This window comes from Centruroides sculpturatus, unplaced genomic scaffold, assembly GCF_000671375.1.
Source record: "Centruroides sculpturatus isolate CEXI.00-Female unplaced genomic scaffold, Cexi_2.0 scaffold869, whole genome shotgun sequence".
NCBI classification, from domain to species: domain Eukaryota; kingdom Metazoa; phylum Arthropoda; class Arachnida; order Scorpiones; family Buthidae; genus Centruroides; species Centruroides sculpturatus.
In genome coordinates this window covers 230,249-248,931 of record NW_019385031.1, presented here as the reverse complement: position 1 = coordinate 248,931, position 18,683 = coordinate 230,249, and the positions used below count along the sequence as shown (strand labels likewise).

The window sequence follows — 18,683 nt, the reverse complement described above, 5'->3', positions numbered from 1 at the left end:
GTATTTAAAATTGTTACTTGCAAAATTAATGTTATGTTATTTGATATAAATATATTTTTTCGTCATTATTTCAAAGTAAATGATTCAGTTTATACATTACACAAAAACCGTATGCATTTTTATTATTTTTAATTCGTGCTTTAAAGTAAAAATATAAATAATGTTAATTTTTCATTTTTATTCGATATTAAAAATTAATCTACGTTAAATATTGTGAATAAATTTACATTAAAATATTTGTATAAATACTTTTACGATTAATTATATTATTCTTTATACAAAATATTTAAATTTTGTATAGTTTTATATGCATTTCTTTTTATATATCACAGTTAGGTTATTTGGATCAACCTAACTCAATAAATATTACTTAATGTTATAATTACTACATATATTTTTCTTTTTATTAAAGTTCGATAAAATATCAAGATTAAGCGTAATTCGTACATGAAATCTAGAATTTAATTCCTACAGTATCCAATAAATTTACATTCATGGTCTACCTGGTATAATCTCAGCACAGGCATTACTATATACAATGGATCATAATCCCTTTAGTGCATCTGATATGACAGACTTAATACGCCTGCAACAAAGAATAAATGCGAAAGCTAACAGGATATTACTAAAGGATAATATAAAACTAATATTAATTAAACTCAGTAAAATATATTATAGACTTTTATAATGAATAAATGCCTTTAATGGGTTTATCTCCAGTCATTTTAATCAAACAGATCATTTTTCAGCTTTAATATATGGATGTATGTCAAATCAATGGTAATATCTTTTTCTGTTTACGTGAATGTAATTTAATTCAACAGCATCAATTGCCTCAAACAACATCTCTTAAAATAGAACTATTCAACTTCTGCAATCGTTTACACAAGGGAATGCATAACGTGTAAGAAAAGTACTTGGCTTAGCTGCTTCAGCTATAAATCTTATTCTTTCCAAAACTATTTCAAGCAGTCAGCTTTCTTTACCCCAAATAAATACCAATTTTGATCACAATATACAAAAAAAAATCATGACCCAGATACACTTTTACTGGAATTTAAGGATAGAAAAAACGTATAAAAGAAGATAAATGATACCAAAACAAAGAATAGTGGAGGATATGGCTAACATCGGTAAATTACCTATTATTCATTTGGGTTTTGCTCATGGAACTTTTCTAACTTTTTCTTATCCCAGACATTTAATTAACAGATTTTCTTTGTTTCACTTATCGAAATATTACGTTGTTCATTACTTAACGATTTTAATGTGGCAGTGGCAATCATTAAACGTTATTAACAACACATCAGTGTTAAACGAAGCGTTATCTTCTAGGAAAGTATGCAGCTTTCCCTACGGGTGAACTTCACATTCGACAAGCCAGTGATCTGGATGCTGCAAGGAAATATAGGTGTCAAGTACACGATAAGTTGTCTCGTTCTACAAGAAATAGTGATCGGTGGGCAAACATTATTCTAACTAGTAAGTATCTATCTATATTTCCGCTACATTACACGATATTCTTCAAATTAATCATCAAATAAGCTGAACTTGTTACAATAATTTATTACTTAAATAAATTGATATGATTGATATTTTAAGTTGTGAAAAATTACTTTAAAATAGATTCAAACAGTTAATTATTTAAGATTTTTCGCTAGAAATAAAAATAATAAATACTAACAGTTGACAAAATCGATTTTTCTTATGAATAAAAACCATTTCCAGAAGCAATACTTGATGTGCTACACAATAATCCCTAAGGTTCTATTTAAGAATTTTGATAGTTTTACACTTTTTTACTGGAATAAGAGAGGATTTGAGCAGTAACATGCTACTGCACAAACCTTATCGTGTCACAAATGAAGCTAATCACACCTCTTTCTTCACGTTTAATCACCCGGATTGTTAATGAGACAACAAATGTAATATGCTTACAAAAGACCGTAAAATTTGCCAGTAAAATGTACAGTTTAGTACTCTATCGATCCAGTACTATTTATTTTAATTGGTTCTATTTTGTATTCATTATATCGCATCGCGCATCAAGAGATTAATCTTGTAGGCTGGCATGTAAAGGCTAACCGACTTCCTACATATTCTACAAACAATTTTAACTATATCTTTACCGAAAATTTGTTCTGTATTAATTAATTTATTCTCGCTAACCCTAAATTTATCCTCAAAAGTCAAATAATTAAGATAAACTCATGTTTCTAATCATAAACGTACATACAAAAATATCTTCACGTAGGCGAATTTGTTATACAGAATATAATTAAGTAAATATAATTCATATATTAAATTTAATTTTAAATTATTGTTTAGATTCACATAATGCCAAATAGTTAAACTTATTTTAAATTAATTTTATGTAAAATAAGTCGTTGTATTTGGGTTAATAAATTTTATTCAACAAAAGACGATAGGGTTTTCTAACGAAATGGAAAATAAATCAGATATTCTACAATCTTCAATTATATTCCACTGTAAAAATACAATTTGATGTTGGAAAGCTTGTCAGTGTTGACCTGTCAGAATCTGGTATTTCGAACGGGAGATATGGAGTATTTGATTTTGATCAAATAAGATATGGTATGTAGGTGCTGCATATATTGGTTGCAAACGTCGTTTTTGAAGTAATCTTCTGACAGGTTATTTTTTCCTTCTCTTGCCAGATCTTGTTTACCCGAAACCTCCGGCAGTTTGTTTCCTTTTCTCTACATTCTAATCATTATTTTAAAAATATCTTTTTTTGCCATAAATATATTGAAATGTTTTCAGTAATTGGAGTAAGGTTCCCGCTGGTATAAAAGAAATTACTTACTATACTAAACAAATATGCTTCTCGAAATGATTTTTATCATTTTCGCTTAGTTTTATACGTTTTAATATAAGTTATGTGATTTTATATGATATATTTTTTGTGTTAGCTCCACACGGTCAAGTTCCTCCTCGTATGACTCACTGGATAAGAGAAGCTGAAGCTCTTGAAGGAGAAGCTTTATGGTTACCTTGTTCGGCATCTGGATCTCCAGTTCCCACTTATCGCTGGTATAAAAAGAATGCAGCTACTATAATTCCCTTGTCTCATAATCATAGATACGTTATTACGCAAGGTACCTTAATCCTCCATCATGCTATTTTGAGTGATAGTGGACAATATGTCTGCACCGTTAACAACAGCGTGGGAGAGCAACAAGTACAGACCAATGTTATCATCAGAGGTAAGACTATATTGTTATACTTATCTTTGAGTGATCGCAATGTAGTAATATATTAATTGCATCACTATTAATTCCAGCTCCGTTGAAATGTAATATCGTCATCCCTGAACAGATAATTACGGTAGGCTCCTCTATTACATTATCATGCGATGTAGTGGGTTCTCCAGTTCATTTTTTACAATGGAGAAGGAACATGAAGATAATTAGAACCGATAATAGGATAAAGCAGCATAACAATAATGTTTTGCATATAACTGCTGTTCGTCCCGAAGATCAGGGAATGTATCAATGTTTCATCAATAACAATAAGGATTCTGCACAATGTAGTGCATCTTTGACAATAAGAGGCAAGTTTAAAGCTTAATAACTTAAGTTTGAATCTTTTTAAGAACTTAAATATTTTATTTTATTTATAAGTTATCTTCAAAATCTATTTAGGAAACGTTTAAATAATTTAAAGGTTGAAGATTAGATATAAAATTAAGCTTCGACAAATTTCTTTCGTTTTAGCTAAATTGCAGTATATTTAAGGGAAAAAAGGGTGTAAATATAAAATGAGTGTTATTAATAAAAATGTCCCTATATCTATATTATTAGAATTATTTATGAAAAATATGTAAAAAAATTATATAAATATTTAGGCTAAAATTTACTTAATACGTGTACAAATTATTTTAATTTTATAACACAAGAAAAGAACGAATCCGTGTTGTGTATATCTAGTAAAACACATTAAATCTTAAATCAACGAATCATTTTCTTTTAATTTTTAAAATGCTTTCGAGAATACTCAACTTCTCATCAAAAGATCTCAAAAACATTGTTACAGATTTGTGAACATTTTTAAAAATCCAGGAATTATTAAACTTGTTCTCTTTGGTTTTACTCTCTGTTCGCTTATATAAAGCCAGTTTTCCAAATACTTTATGTCTTTAAACTCTTGACCTTTTTAGAGTTATTTTCCGTTATTAATGCTTTTCATATTACAGATAATTTATCCGTATTCTACACGTTCATTAATTCATGATTCAAGCCTGCCGAATAAATATATACAAACAAAATAAAAGAACGAATGGACGTTGAAGAACAACATACAGAAAATTATATGTAAATTAAAGGATAATGAAACAAGTATAAATTAATGCGGTAGGCTTGAATCATGAAGTAATAAAGAGAAAGGATACGGACGAATTATCTAAAGAAATAATGCCCAAATGTTTTGATTAAATATAAATGATGACCAAATTGCGCATAAGTCGTAACTAGGCAGGCCACAAATATATCTATACAATAGATGTATATTATAGATATATAGCTATTGTACAGATCTATATATTATATAATATATAAAATTAAATTTAAACTAGGCAGGCCACAAATATATCTATACAATAGATGTATATTATAGATATATAGCTATTGTACAGATCTATATATTATATAATATATAAAATTAAATTTACATCTGTCTGTCTTCTCGTCTGTCAGTTTATTCAGGTGAAAACGGCTGAACCGATTTTTATGAAACTTTGGCTGAGGCTAATTTCGAATTTCGATTTAAAATTGTTTTTGGTTGGATCTGTATTAACTTTATTATAAGTACATATTCTTTTACCGTATATATTTTTTTATATGTGTATATTATCTTAATATATCATTTTCCCGAACGAAGCCAGGTACTGTATCTCAGCTATTAATAGTGTTCCATATAGTCTATAAAAACATTAGCCTATTTCTTTGGTTTATAAGTGATGTGTCAAATATGTTCGCGGGGCGAATTAAGGTATGCCGCTGGCTGAATTTGGCCCGGGACTGTAATTTGATCATTGATTTAAACTATGGAAAGTAATAATAACGGAAGAGAACTCTAAAAAAAGTCAAGTGTTTAGTGAACTTGGAAATCTGGCTTTATAGAAACGAATGGAGAGAAAAAAAACCAAAGAAAACAAGTTTGATATTTCTGGATTTTTAGAAATGTTCGAAATGTTTTATTTTTTTCGTTTCTATAAAAATGATTTTGATATCGCTGAAAACGAGAAATTGAATCTTCTCGTAGACGTTTCGAAAATTAAAAGAAACGGCTACTTGATTTAAGGTTTAATGTGTTTTACTATAAATGCTTTAAATTTAGCTTTAAAAAATTGGAAATAAAACTAGAACACGATCAATAAAATTTATAGTTTATATTTTCATATATTAATATATATAACCTTAATACCCTTCTAGTATAACTAATGTGTTTTTTTTTCTAAAAAACAAATTAAAATAAATATCTACCTGTTTGCTAAAAGCTTTCCGCTACTAACAAATTCTAGAACATTTTTACAGTAGAAGTATAGTTTCTACTCTAATATTGCTTTAAAAATATAAAACGTTCATACTTCTTTTAAAAAAAAGAAAAACTTTATTGCCATAGCTCTTTATGATCATTTAATTAGAAAGAAAATTCCTGAAAAAGTTAGTTCTTTTAAATAGCAAAAAATATAAATAAGCTTACTTTTAAATATATAACCTATATTTATATTTAATCAAAAATTGAATTACTCTATAAAAGTCGGTCTATAAACCTATTTTTAGTTTTATTTCTGTCTTAAAATTAATTTAGCTTTTATTGCCTTATATTCAATTTTTATTTAATTTTCTTAATATATATTTAATATTTTTTTCCTTTTCATACTTTCTTTTGTCAATGTACTGTACAGTACATCTTCATCTTCTCCCATCTCTTATATAAGAACACATTATTATATAAATGATAAAATTTCTAGGATGAACTGTAAGAAATTTAGATAAACTTTTAACAAATGACAAATTTGGAGGAAAAAAATTGAAGGAAAAAAACAAAAAAAAAATTGTTTAAATCAAACAAATCTAAGCTTATAACTTGCCTAAATTTAGCTTCTATTAAGTTCTTTTAATTAAAAGAGTTCGGGAGTTGATAAATTGTATGAATTAACGTGTAAATAGTAATTAATCTCAAGTTTAATCTCATTAATTTAAGGTTCTTTATAAATATTCTTTCCTTTCAAAAGTATAGAATTGTTATAACGAACTTTAAACTGTTTTCTATTAATTTCTATAAGCATAATTTTTAAAAATTATTATTGCATTGATTTAATCTGTTTTAGACATTTAATTAAATTTGCAAACAGTAATTTTTGATAAATGTTAATATTAGATTAAGAAAAAAATAAGTTAAAATATAAATAAAATTTGAAAATATATGTTTACTTTTCCTAGAAAATTCATGAATAAAGTGTTAATGAATGAAAACTAACGAAATTTTACTTCTAAAGGTCAATCTAACTTTATAATTCAAAGCATAAATTTAACCATTTCTATTATCTTGAGAGTCGGAATTCGTGATGAAGTAATTTATTTTAAATGAAATTTTGATGTCGGTTTATATAAGTTATTATTTCTGTTATATCAGTTAAGGTATAATTCCTAAGCGCAGAACGAAATTTAGTTAGAAAAAAATTTTTTAATAAATTAAAAACTAGTTTTATAAAACGCTCCTTATTATTTTTAGAAAATTAAAAAGTACATTTTATAGATTTATTAATTAATTTTTTTTTCAATTTTTAAACTACAAATTTATATTAACCAGCTTTTGCTGATAGAAATGAAAGAAAATTAAACTTTTCTAATATTAAAGCAAGTCAAATTTAATATATAAATTGGATTTATTAGACAAAATTTTAGTACTTTTATAACTAATTTTCAGAAAATATATTACATTCCGTTTTCTATGGCAACATATCATGAAAAAATTATAAAAATTACGTTATATTAATTTTGAGTTATATAAGAAAATCAAAGATATAAAAAAATAAATTAACTTTTGCTTAATATTTCTTAAAGTTAATGAATCAGTCAAACGTGTTCGAAATATTTATTTGTTATGTTTATATAGTTCTATATTTTTTTATTATTTATTTAAGTTACTGATATATTTCTTGTTTATAATAATAAAACGTAAATTATTAAACTAATAAATAAATTCTGGGTGATCATATGTCATTCCTTTGGAAGAAACAAGTGTTTTTTTTTATAGAGACATATCCAGAAAACGTTATAATAACTAGTTATATTTCTCTTCAGTTACATAAGGAAGGTTTGGGTTTAAAATAAAATTGACGTTTCTTTATCATTTTATAAAATAGTAAATGAATCGAGTGCATTTATAATATTTTACATTTTTTGTATGCAGTTTTATATTTCTTATTATTGGCTTTTTATTTTTCTTATTAATATAGCAGTATTGCTTTATTGATATTTTAAGTGATCGTATTACATTTTGTGTAAAGGAAATAATTATTCTATAATAAAATATCCAATAAAACTGTAAAAATTTCACTTTACTTATTTTTAGAACTATATAAGGTAACTTAAAAATATGATAAAATAAAATTATTAGTAAGTGAATGCTTTTAATTTACATAATTTAATAATTCTAAGTGAATATTCTGATATAATAATTTAAGTAAATATATTTCATTCCTTTTCGAAGAAGCAATGTTTTCCATTAAAACGTATCCAAAAAAAATTGTAAAAACTGTATTATACGATATTTTTACATATATAAGGGTGGTTAAAGGTGTAAAAAATAAAGTAATTCTTTCTTAAAATAGTAAATCAATCAAGTATATTTCTAATATTTTACTTGTTTTTATGCATACAGCTTTGTATTTTCTATCAATAATCTTTTAGTTTTCTTATTAATGTATTTATTTATTGATAATATTGAATGATCATATCACGTTTTATATGAACAAAAGAAGCATTCTACGACAATATATCCAATAAAATTATAAAAATTGCATTAAATCTATTCTCAGTTATATGAGGGAAATTAAATATATAAAAAAATTAATTAATGTTTAATTAATATTTCTTAAAATAATGAATAAGCTAAACTATTTATAATAATATTTTATCTATTTTAATTATTTTATGTACCGTATTTTATTTCAGAAAGAAAACGTCATATAATTATAAATTGATTCCGTTTTCACTCTTGTAAATTGGATTATGATAAGAATATTATAAAAATATAACAATCATACAATCATTTATTGCGAGCTATAATCTTAAATAAGTGTAATAAATAAATATAATTGGATTATAATATTTATAATAATCCGATTATAATTATTAATTATATCAAAAGATTTAAGATTAGTGCTTATTATAAATAATATATATTGCATTCGCATGAACTCATAAATCATTATCATCAATAATCATGTACGTATAAAGAAACTGTGTAGAGAACGGTATAAGCTGATTATTGATCATCAGAAATCACGAAAAGAAATTAGATGACAGGAAAAACTGAATACTTCTCTTGGTGATGCAGTCTAAATCATTAAAATCTTTTAATTGAATAAAGAAAGAAATGAAAATAAAATATTTTATTTTTTAAAATTTTTATTAAAACTTAAAGCAAATTAGAGATATTAATTCTTACATTGTTTACAGTCGTATAAAATAAGCTCATTATCATGTTTAACAGCAAGTTATTAATATATTTATAATAAAGTTACATTTTAAGTAATTTATACATTTTTAAATTATAAGTACAATATATAATTCAAGAAGATTTTTTTAAATTATATACTTATAATTTAATAAATCAGTGTAGATATTCATAACTCTCTGTAGAAAGAACTATTGGGTAAATCTCTATTTGGTAGGCCTATATATATATATATATAGGCCTACCAAATATACATATATATATATTTGGTAGGCCTGTATATGTATATATATATATGTGTATGTATGTACTGTCCTGATTCTTATGGTTCTTATTTTCGAGAAAAAATTTTACTTTAAAATTCAGCCACTAGGGAGAAATTTAGCGTTGCTGTTTCTTTAATTTGCATATTTGTAGACTTATAAAGAAGGATCTTTTAAGGCTGAAATTTCCTTAAACATCGAGCTGGCATTACTGTTTCTTTGATAGAAATGTTTAACAAGTAGGCTAATGCACGATCAAGCAAAGTACCATGACTATTTACCCGTGTGACTCCATTTATATCCGCAATTCGTTAGAAAACGTATTTAATATACATATTAAGGAGACAACAGTGCCAAATTTCTTCTTAACGGCTTAATTTTGAATTAAAATTCTTTTCCGAAAATCAAAACCGCATACCGCATACTCAGGATAAACATGTATACCAAATTTGGTTGAGATTTACCCAATAGTTCTTTCCACAGAGAGCTTTAAACGTCTACTCTTTAATTACGATCACCCTGTATATAATTTTAAAGATGACTCCCGGGTTGATTGAAATTATAATTATTCAAATTAAAGATATAACTAGTAATAGCCTTTCACGAGTCAAATTAGATGCGAATTACCTTAAAACTAAAGAATTAAAATAAACTTTCTAAGTTTTCAAAATAGTTCATACTTCATTTAGCTTATGGAACACTTAGTAATTAATTCTTTATGTGAGTAATTTAAAACATATATATTATTTAAAATAGTCTACTAATAACATATTTTAAATGCGAGAAAGTTATGATATATATTTAATATTTATAAATATATATCTAAATTATTTGCGTTTATTTACATATAATTGCGTGGAAATTATAAAACAATACTTAAGCTTAAGAGTGATGTACAGTACAAGCATAATATCAAATTTATATAACTAACATCTGCATTCAAAGTAAACTAGACTTTACACGGACTTACTAATAAATTGTCATTACTACCAAATATTAAGTTTAATCTCTACGTTGGCAAGTTCTTTCCACATTGGCTAATGATATTAAATCTAAATTAATACTGTCTCTAATTACAGAGCTACTTTCCTCGGATATATATCTTATAGTTCTACAAAAACAAGACATTTCTCATAATTTAATAATTCTAAGTGAATATTCTGATATAATAATTTAAGTAAATATATTTCATTCCTTTTCGAAGAAGCAATGTTTTCCATTAAAACGTATCCAAAAAAAATTGTANTTAAAGAATTAATAAAATGTTGACGAAAGTAGGCCTTACGGTTTCGGTAAATTTATTAGATTTATTATTCTTAAAAAATATAATTGGCTGTTATAAATTTATATAAGAGAAAATTTATTAAATTATAACAGGAGTTATAATATAATATTGGATACTTTTATTCCATAAAAAATAACGGCTTTATCTTAATATTATAAATGTAAATAATCCTTATTAGCAGATGGTAGCTTGTAATTATTCGATAGTATAATTCTGAAAGCAAATAAAATGGTATTCTGTATTTTATTCTATGACACATGTATGCTTTAAACGTCAAAAGTAATTTTATTTATAAGGTTATATATATATATCCTAAATACTTTTATAGAACAGTATAATACATATAAAATTTACACACATATAAGAAATATATAAAATATTCAAACACAACATTATACAATGCTTTCAAATTTTAATATTTCCACGTTAAAACACATTTAAAACTCATCAATAGTTGAATCAATTTCCTGATTAATTATTCATTAATTTTAGTGTGATATAGAGCGAAATATCGTGCACTAGTTTCATTACTAAAACTCAATAAAACAATATAAATGTATCATTAAAAGGGGAGCACAGAAATAATAGTCTGTGATTAATTTTTCCATCGATTTAGCGACTGAATGACCTTTTTAATATTCACAAAATTTATATATATATATATAAATTCCTTGTAGTAAAGATAAATGATTACAAAGAAGACTTTTTCTATAGCCAAGTATATGTTTCATTTGCTACGCTATCGAGCACGACTTACTTATTGTGACACATTATTGATCGACTATCATGAAAAATCTTTCTGTCACTCAAATTGAAGCAACCACTTAACCTATGTAACTAATGACTCAGAAATTCGACAATGCCAAATTTGGTTCTGTTAGCTTCGATCGTATGATTAGCTTTATATATATATATATATATATTATATGATTTAAGCTACATGGCTCTATATAGGAGGCAGTTCATTGAAATTAATGCAACCGATAAATTGACACTGATTAGATAAAGTAGATATATAGAAGATTAGATAAGTTCGTTTGCTGCAAAACATCTAACTGAGTTACAGTTGTGGTCGTGTTTTTATTGATATAATACAATTATCGTGATACGATTTATATTCTGATTTGCTCATTAAAATTCTGAAAAAATGTATATTTTTACTATACTTTTCTATGGAAAAAAATCGATATTTCTAAACATGTAATTTTATAACTTAATCATATTTAGTAAAATTGGTTTTATTCATAAAATAAAACAATTTATGAATTTAAAATTTTCACAGAATCAATTTATTTTCTATCCAAGATACGGACTTGAACAAACTAATAAGTAGGTAGCTGAAATCAATATCAACCCAGTGAATTCTTAACATGCTGATGCATTGAAACGTTATATTTATTTAATAAATGCCGTATAAAAATTTCATTTCACTCTTACATCCATGGTCTTAAGGCAAGATTGAATTTTCTGATTTGAAAACTTGGAAATTCTTAGTACCTTTTTTTTTAAAATTTATACTTGAATAGGTTCGACGTCGTAAAATAACGATGTAGTTCGGGCAATATACCCATTCACTACTTGTCTTTCGGCAAATATCATTAAGAAGACCCTTACTGTAATTAGGTCATTTGTGGAAGAATTTAACATTGTCGAGGTTCATACCCTCATCTAAGTATTCCTCATTGTTAACGTGTATGCTGCGGACGTCTCAATTTATTTCTTCAGTATGACAAGAAAAGAAGGCAGCACTCTTAATGTTAGGCTGACCCTAAAATGCTACTACCATTAATCACTATTTAATTGTATCTGACACAATGGATTTTCAATTACAGTTAAAAAGACATCTCTAAGCAAAGAAAATCCAGTTTCCCGTTTAGAAATTGCAATCATTAATGACTTTCTCTTCCAAGAAAAATTCTTTGTTATTTTTTTCCCCCTTTTTAACTCTTCTCTTAACCTACTTCGCGTTGACCTATAAAAATTAAAAATGTTTTTATAACATAAAACATTACGATATAATCATAACAAGAAATGTAAAGTATATGCATTTTTTGAAATTAAGACAAAAGTTTCGTACATATTATAAATCATTAAATCCATTAGATAACATTATCTGCATTTAGCGAATTGCGTCGAACTAATATTCATGCAAAGTGTTTTAGTTTACAAACTCCGGTAGCACGGATACAATAGAGGTAATCACGTAATCTCTCTCTGTTCGTAATCGTCTAATACATGGAATTAATGGCAAAGAGAAATGGAAATGGCACATCGCAAATGCCAAACGAGTCTCTACCTTCTAATGGATATAGGAAATTTTAAAGACTTTAAACCTAATAAAGATTACAATAAGGATTATTGGATGATAATGATTATACAGTCCCCATAGGTTTTAGTTTTAAAGTGGCAGTTTTCTCCGAGCTCGCCTTGTCACCAATATTAATTTGTCACCCAAGTTGTAGTGAAGTCGTTCTATTGATGTGTTAGGCATTTAGTTTAACGTGCCATTAACTTTCTACGGACGAAATATAATTAAAGCAAGAATATAGAAGAATAAATGACATGGAACAATATACCGAATAGGTTTCCTGATGAACGATGTTAATCTCGGTGTCTTTTCTTAAAATCAATAGACATTAAAGATATTTAAACTTTATCGACTCTGACGGAACGTTCCGCTATTAATTAAACATCAATTTAATTTTTAATTTAAGAAAATTTTTTTTATCTTCTCTCTTTTCCAGCCGATTCACCTCGTTTAGTGGATAAGTTTGAGAAGCAAATTCTTCATCCAGGAATGTCGACTTCTTTATATTGTAGAGCGACTGGACATCCTTTACCTGTCATCACGTGGACAGCTGATGATGAAGTTATCCCTACATCTGGCCGCATTCGACAAGGAGATTTTGTAACTACTGATGGAATTATTCATAGTTATCTGAACCTGAGTAAAGTGGAAGTCCAAGATGGAAGAACCTTCACGTGTAAGGCGCAAAGCGAGTTTGGCACTACGTCTCACAGCGCCAATATTAATGTTCTAGGTCCTCCTGTAGCTAGACCGACTACAAATAAAACTGTTTTGGCAGGAGAGACTATGTCTTTACGTTGTCCCGTTTCTGGTTATCCCATAGTATCATATGTTTGGGAAAAAGGTAAATAAATAGTAAAATCATCCATGAATAAATAATAGGAATATAAGATATTTTCAAGCATTTATATCCAAAAAATGATGACCGAAACAGGTTTAATATTTCAAAATCAGCCATGTGCAACGTATTTTTCTTTGTTGAAAAGGTCAAAGTTTTGAATATTTTAGAATTTTGCAAAATTTTAGGATCGATGGCTTAAAATAAAAATTATATAATAAAAAATTATGATAAAATGAAACAAAAATATTAATTAATCTAAAATCTTTTCGGATTTATAAATATTTTAAAGGCTAATTTTGAAAATGTGAAGATGTAAAAAGATATAAAAAATGAATAGAATTTATATCTAAAGATATAAATTTTTAATTCATTTTTAATGTAAAATTTTCAAATAAAAAATTTCTATAATAATAATGATTAGAATAATATTAATTTAAGGTATACATTGTTCAAATTGTGCTCACACTCGAGATTGAAAATATAAATTTTTGTTAGTTTCTAACGTAGGATTTTATTTTTATAATATTGTAGAATTTGAATAAAATTAAATATTTCTTAGCATAAAATTTTAAAAAAATGATATTCCAAAACATTAAATTTTATATTTAAAATCACTTTTGATCAATACTGATTCAAGATTTAACGTTGAAACCGTATAAATTTTTGGTTCGTTTCTCTTTGCAAATTTATTTGTTGCGAAGGATTGAGGCCAATCGCAACAACTTTATATCTAATGATATAAAAAACTAAATAATAAAAAAGTCTAGAATGTACTTTTCTTTGAAAAACTTTAGGAATTAATTTAAAAAGGCTTACTTCAGAACAATTCTTTATAATTCTTTTCAAAAAAGAAAAAGAAATTATAAAGAATTGTTTCGAAGTAATCCTTCGTTTAATATGATAGAAAGCTATAAATCACACAAAATTTCCTGAAAAATATTCAACAAAATAAATCTTTCATGTATTTCTTCAAGCAAAGATATTTTTTTAATAATCTCACTTTAATATATTTCACTTACTTCTTTAGTAATTAATGTTAGTATCTTTGTTGGAGTAACTAGTAATACTTTTAAAACATATAAAATCTTTATGAAATGCAGGCCTTGTGTGTTAATTATAAATAACGCTTCTCGGGATTAATTTAGCAAAAATATATCTAATAATCTGTAATTTTAATGTCTCTTTATATATTTTATTTCGTTAAGTTAATTTTTCTATATAAGTGTCACATTATTTTCTATTGTTTTTAATGCCAAAAAAACAATTTTAAGTTGGAATTGCAATTTTTAAAAAAAAAAATTCTACTTTCGAGTCTTCGTTTTAAATATTTACGGTAAAATATATACATTATGAGCTTATTTAAAAAATTAATTGATTCGAGAGAAATATTAAACGAAAAAATTTTATGTATATTTTTAATAATGAAAATTAGCATCATTTAAGAAGCTGAAGAACAAGAATATCATTTATTCTCTTGTTAAAATGTATAATTATTCGATATTAATGTTACTGTATAGTGATAGTTGTGAAAGAAAAAAAACACGCTAACAATTTGTTTCTACTGACATAAAAAAAAAACAAAATAAAATAAAATTCGGAGGTGATCATTTATCACTAAAAATCATCAATAGAACTTTGTCTCGCCCAGTGACAGAATATAAATGTATTCTCCAACTAATGTATCTTTACCTTCTGCAATCGATTTTTCTGTTTCTACTTGTAAATCTTTGTAGTTATGTGGATGTATTTTATTTTTGAATCTTTATAGACGGACGCAAACTGCCTACTAGTCACCGTCATGAGCTCAGATCAGACGGGCAGTTAATTATTCACGATGTCGATCGTAAAACGGACAGTGGTATGTGGTGGTGCACAGCTAGTGATGAAAATGGACAAAAAGCTCGAGGAAGAATCTTCATTCATGTGGTTGGTAAGTTTCGAAATTACTCCACTTTGCTGCATTCTTTTAATTAATGTTAGCAATACAAATAGTGGAAATGAAAACAAAAACAGAAGAGCTTTTAATTTTCATTTAAAGAGTAAAAAACATGTCAAATATTTGCTTTGAAAAGCCGTTGGTAAGATTTTGATACATTAGTAATTCTACCTCTCATACAAATGTCACGTATTAGCTATTAAGCGGGCAAACATTTTATGGATTTGATAATTTTTGGGATTTACATAGGCTAAATTCAAATGTAACTATATTCATTTTAATGATCGATAAGCGTAACGATGAACATTCGTCTTCATTTTTACTAATTCTCCAATGGTTACACCACTTATTATGTGGTAAAAGTCGTTTGCGCTACTTCAGAATATATTACTGAATAATCGCGTGACATTCTAAATAATTTCCTGTTTAGTAATTCAAGAGAAAAATTCCTAGACAATTATTACGCTGGGAGTACACGTTGAAGATCATATTACACAATTCTGTGGAAGATTCATTAAAAGCAATGTACTTTTTTCCCTCTTATCCTCCTTTTACTTAACAATGTTTTTGGATGAATTATGGCTATTCAAATTCTTCAACGATGAAAACAAATGCTAAGTATAAATCAGCTAGTTTTTCTTCGCATAATATAAATTTTAACCACTTGGGAGGTTTCGTGTACATGTCATCAACAGTTATTCACTTTCGTCAATAAAGGCGCTAAAAATAAGAATAGTTTTATATTGTTCGGAAAATTTAGTGCTGTTTTCTTTAGAAGAATATTTTCCAACTTGCACTAACCACAATTCATTTTTATAAAAGAAAATTTGAAAGCTTTATTCTATTAGAGAAGTCGTTAAAAAATATCCTACAGTTTGTTTTAATTGAACTTTAAATTGTTTCGATTTCTTTGTAACTTTTTTTTTGAGCTAAAAGAATAAAAAAATGGATAAAGGCCCACGGTGTTTGTTAGTATCGATCGTTATTTTCTTTTCCATTTATTTTTCTTATTTAATTCTTCTTTAATTTGTTTCAGTAGAATACTTTTATGATTATTCTAAAGAAATTTCTGTACTCAAATCCGAACAAAAGTACATTAATGATCAAAAACTCACCGATGAAAATATTTTAAGGATCTTGTTTGCGAAGATTTGTTAAAATGCACATTGTTCGCAGAAAAATATTCTACGTAAATAATATAATAAAAATAAATTTGGTGACTCGACTTATATAATCTTCTTAGCATAAAATTTTAAAAAAATGATATTCCAAAACATTAAATTTTATATTTAAAATCACTTTTGATCAATACTGATTCAAGATTTAACGTTGAAACCGTATAAATTTTTGGTTCGTTTCTCTTTGCAAATTTATTTGTTGCGAAGGATTGAGGCCAATCGCAACAACTTTATATCTAATGATATAAAAAACTAAATAATAAAAAAGTCTAGAATGTACTTTTCTTTGAAAAACTTTAGGAATTAATTTAAAAAGGCTTACTTCAGAACAATTCTTTATAATTCTTTTCAAAAAAGAAAAAGAAATTATAAAGAATTGTTTCGAAGTAATCCTTCGTTTAATATGATAGAAAGCTATAAATCACACAAAATTTCCTGAAAAATATTCAACAAAATAAATCTTTCATGTATTTCTTCAAGCAAAGATATTTTTTTAATAATCTCACTTTAATATATTTCACTNTTAAAAAATTATTCTAAAATAATGATTTTGAATAATTAATAAGCATAATAAGATTGTCTTATGACAATGTTACTTAAAGTGCGAAATATTTTCTTTCAGTGCGCGCTACACACACCCTTCTTTCATATAGTCTTGTAATTACTTTCACAGTTATTATATTATATTACTTGTACAGTATATATTAGGTAAATGATGTCCAAACTACGGCGAATGAAGGCTTATTTTTAATATATGTGGAATATACTAAGTATAGTATTTGCGACCCAACTTACGCGCAATTGAAAAAAACTTGGACACGACTGTATCACATGACAATTCATAGCATTAGCATAAATGTATTAAACATGTATACAGTACAAACTCCATTAACCGGAGTAATGGTGGAAATGTATAGTCGAAAACCACGAATAATAGAATTTTTATTTACAACACTATTTTCATGTATTTGACAACATAAATTCTATAGTGTTTAACGTTCTCACCTTTATCCATTCCACTGATTATTTTAAATTTTTTACCATAATTTAAAATAATATACAATTTCTATCGTATATTATTTTAAATAAATAAATCTTTCATGTATTTCTTCAAGCAAAGATATTTTTTTAATAATCTCACTTTAATATATTTCACTTACTTCTTTAGTAATTAATGTTAGTATCTTTGTTGGAGTAACTAGTAATACTTTTAAAACATATAAAATCTTTATGAAATGCAGGCCTTGTGTGTTAATTATAAATAACGCTTCTCGGGATTAATTTAGCAAAAATATATCTAATAATCTGTAATTTTAATGTCTCTTTATATATTTTATTTTCGAATTTCTAAACTTTAAATCTTTATAAATTTATGTAGTTTAGATTCTGCATAGCATCCATATAAATTACAATTGATATTTGAGTCTATAAATTTATAAAATCGATGGAATTTCATAAATAAAGTTTGAAAATATCTTTTGAGAAATTTGGCATTGTTATCACTACATCACACAGAACATAACATTACTTCAATACGAAGTAAAACAGAAGAAGTAAATTTTAAAAGAAGTTAAATCTGAAACAAAACAGTTATATCTTTCAAATGTATCTATGTTATTATTTTCTTAGTGATATATGTTGTTATATTTCAGCTAGTCCCGTCATTGATCCCTTTTCTTTCCCATCTCAATTGCAAGAGGGAGGGAGAACGAGTATCCACTGCTTTGTTTCTGCAGGAGATCCACCAATCACTATTCGATGGATGAAAGATGGAGAATCGTTACGTCCCGATATTCTTGGAATTTCTATGGAACTCTATAACCCTTACACTTCTAACCTTTTTTTCGAAAAAGTCAACGAGAAACACAATGGGAACTACACCTGTGTAGCATTCAATCCATACTCGCGTACCAACTACACTGCAGAAATGTTAGTACAGAGTAAGTGTAATTGTAATTATTACTTTTTATCTTTCAATTCAAAATCTTTTTGATGTAAATAATTTGTTATTAGGAAAAGTATGATGTACAGGCGCAAGACATTACTAATTTGAGATCGAGAGCATATATTTTAAATAAAATCATAAATTAAGAATATGATTAAAAATTTTGCTCGTTGTTATTAAAATAAATTTTAAAAAATTTTAGGTAATTTATTTCTCAT

The 18,683-nt window shown here is 26.1% G+C and overlaps 1 protein-coding gene across 2 annotated transcripts in view; it reads left to right on the top strand.

Moving 5' to 3' along the window:
- LOC111633664 (Down syndrome cell adhesion molecule-like protein Dscam2) overlaps positions 1-18,683 on the top strand; it is a 47,001-nt gene that overhangs the window by 15,813 nt on the left and 12,505 nt on the right. For both annotated transcript variants that reach the window (XM_023378271.1, XM_023378273.1), the window contains exons 4-9: positions 1,336-1,482; positions 2,934-3,227; positions 3,305-3,574; positions 13,002-13,409; positions 15,175-15,336; positions 18,173-18,460. In XM_023378271.1, coding sequence (XP_023234039.1) covers positions 1,336-1,482; positions 2,934-3,227; positions 3,305-3,574; positions 13,002-13,409; positions 15,175-15,336; positions 18,173-18,460 — 1,569 coding nt within the window. The remainder of the gene's footprint in view (positions 1-1,335; positions 1,483-2,933; positions 3,228-3,304; positions 3,575-13,001; positions 13,410-15,174; positions 15,337-18,172; positions 18,461-18,683) is intronic.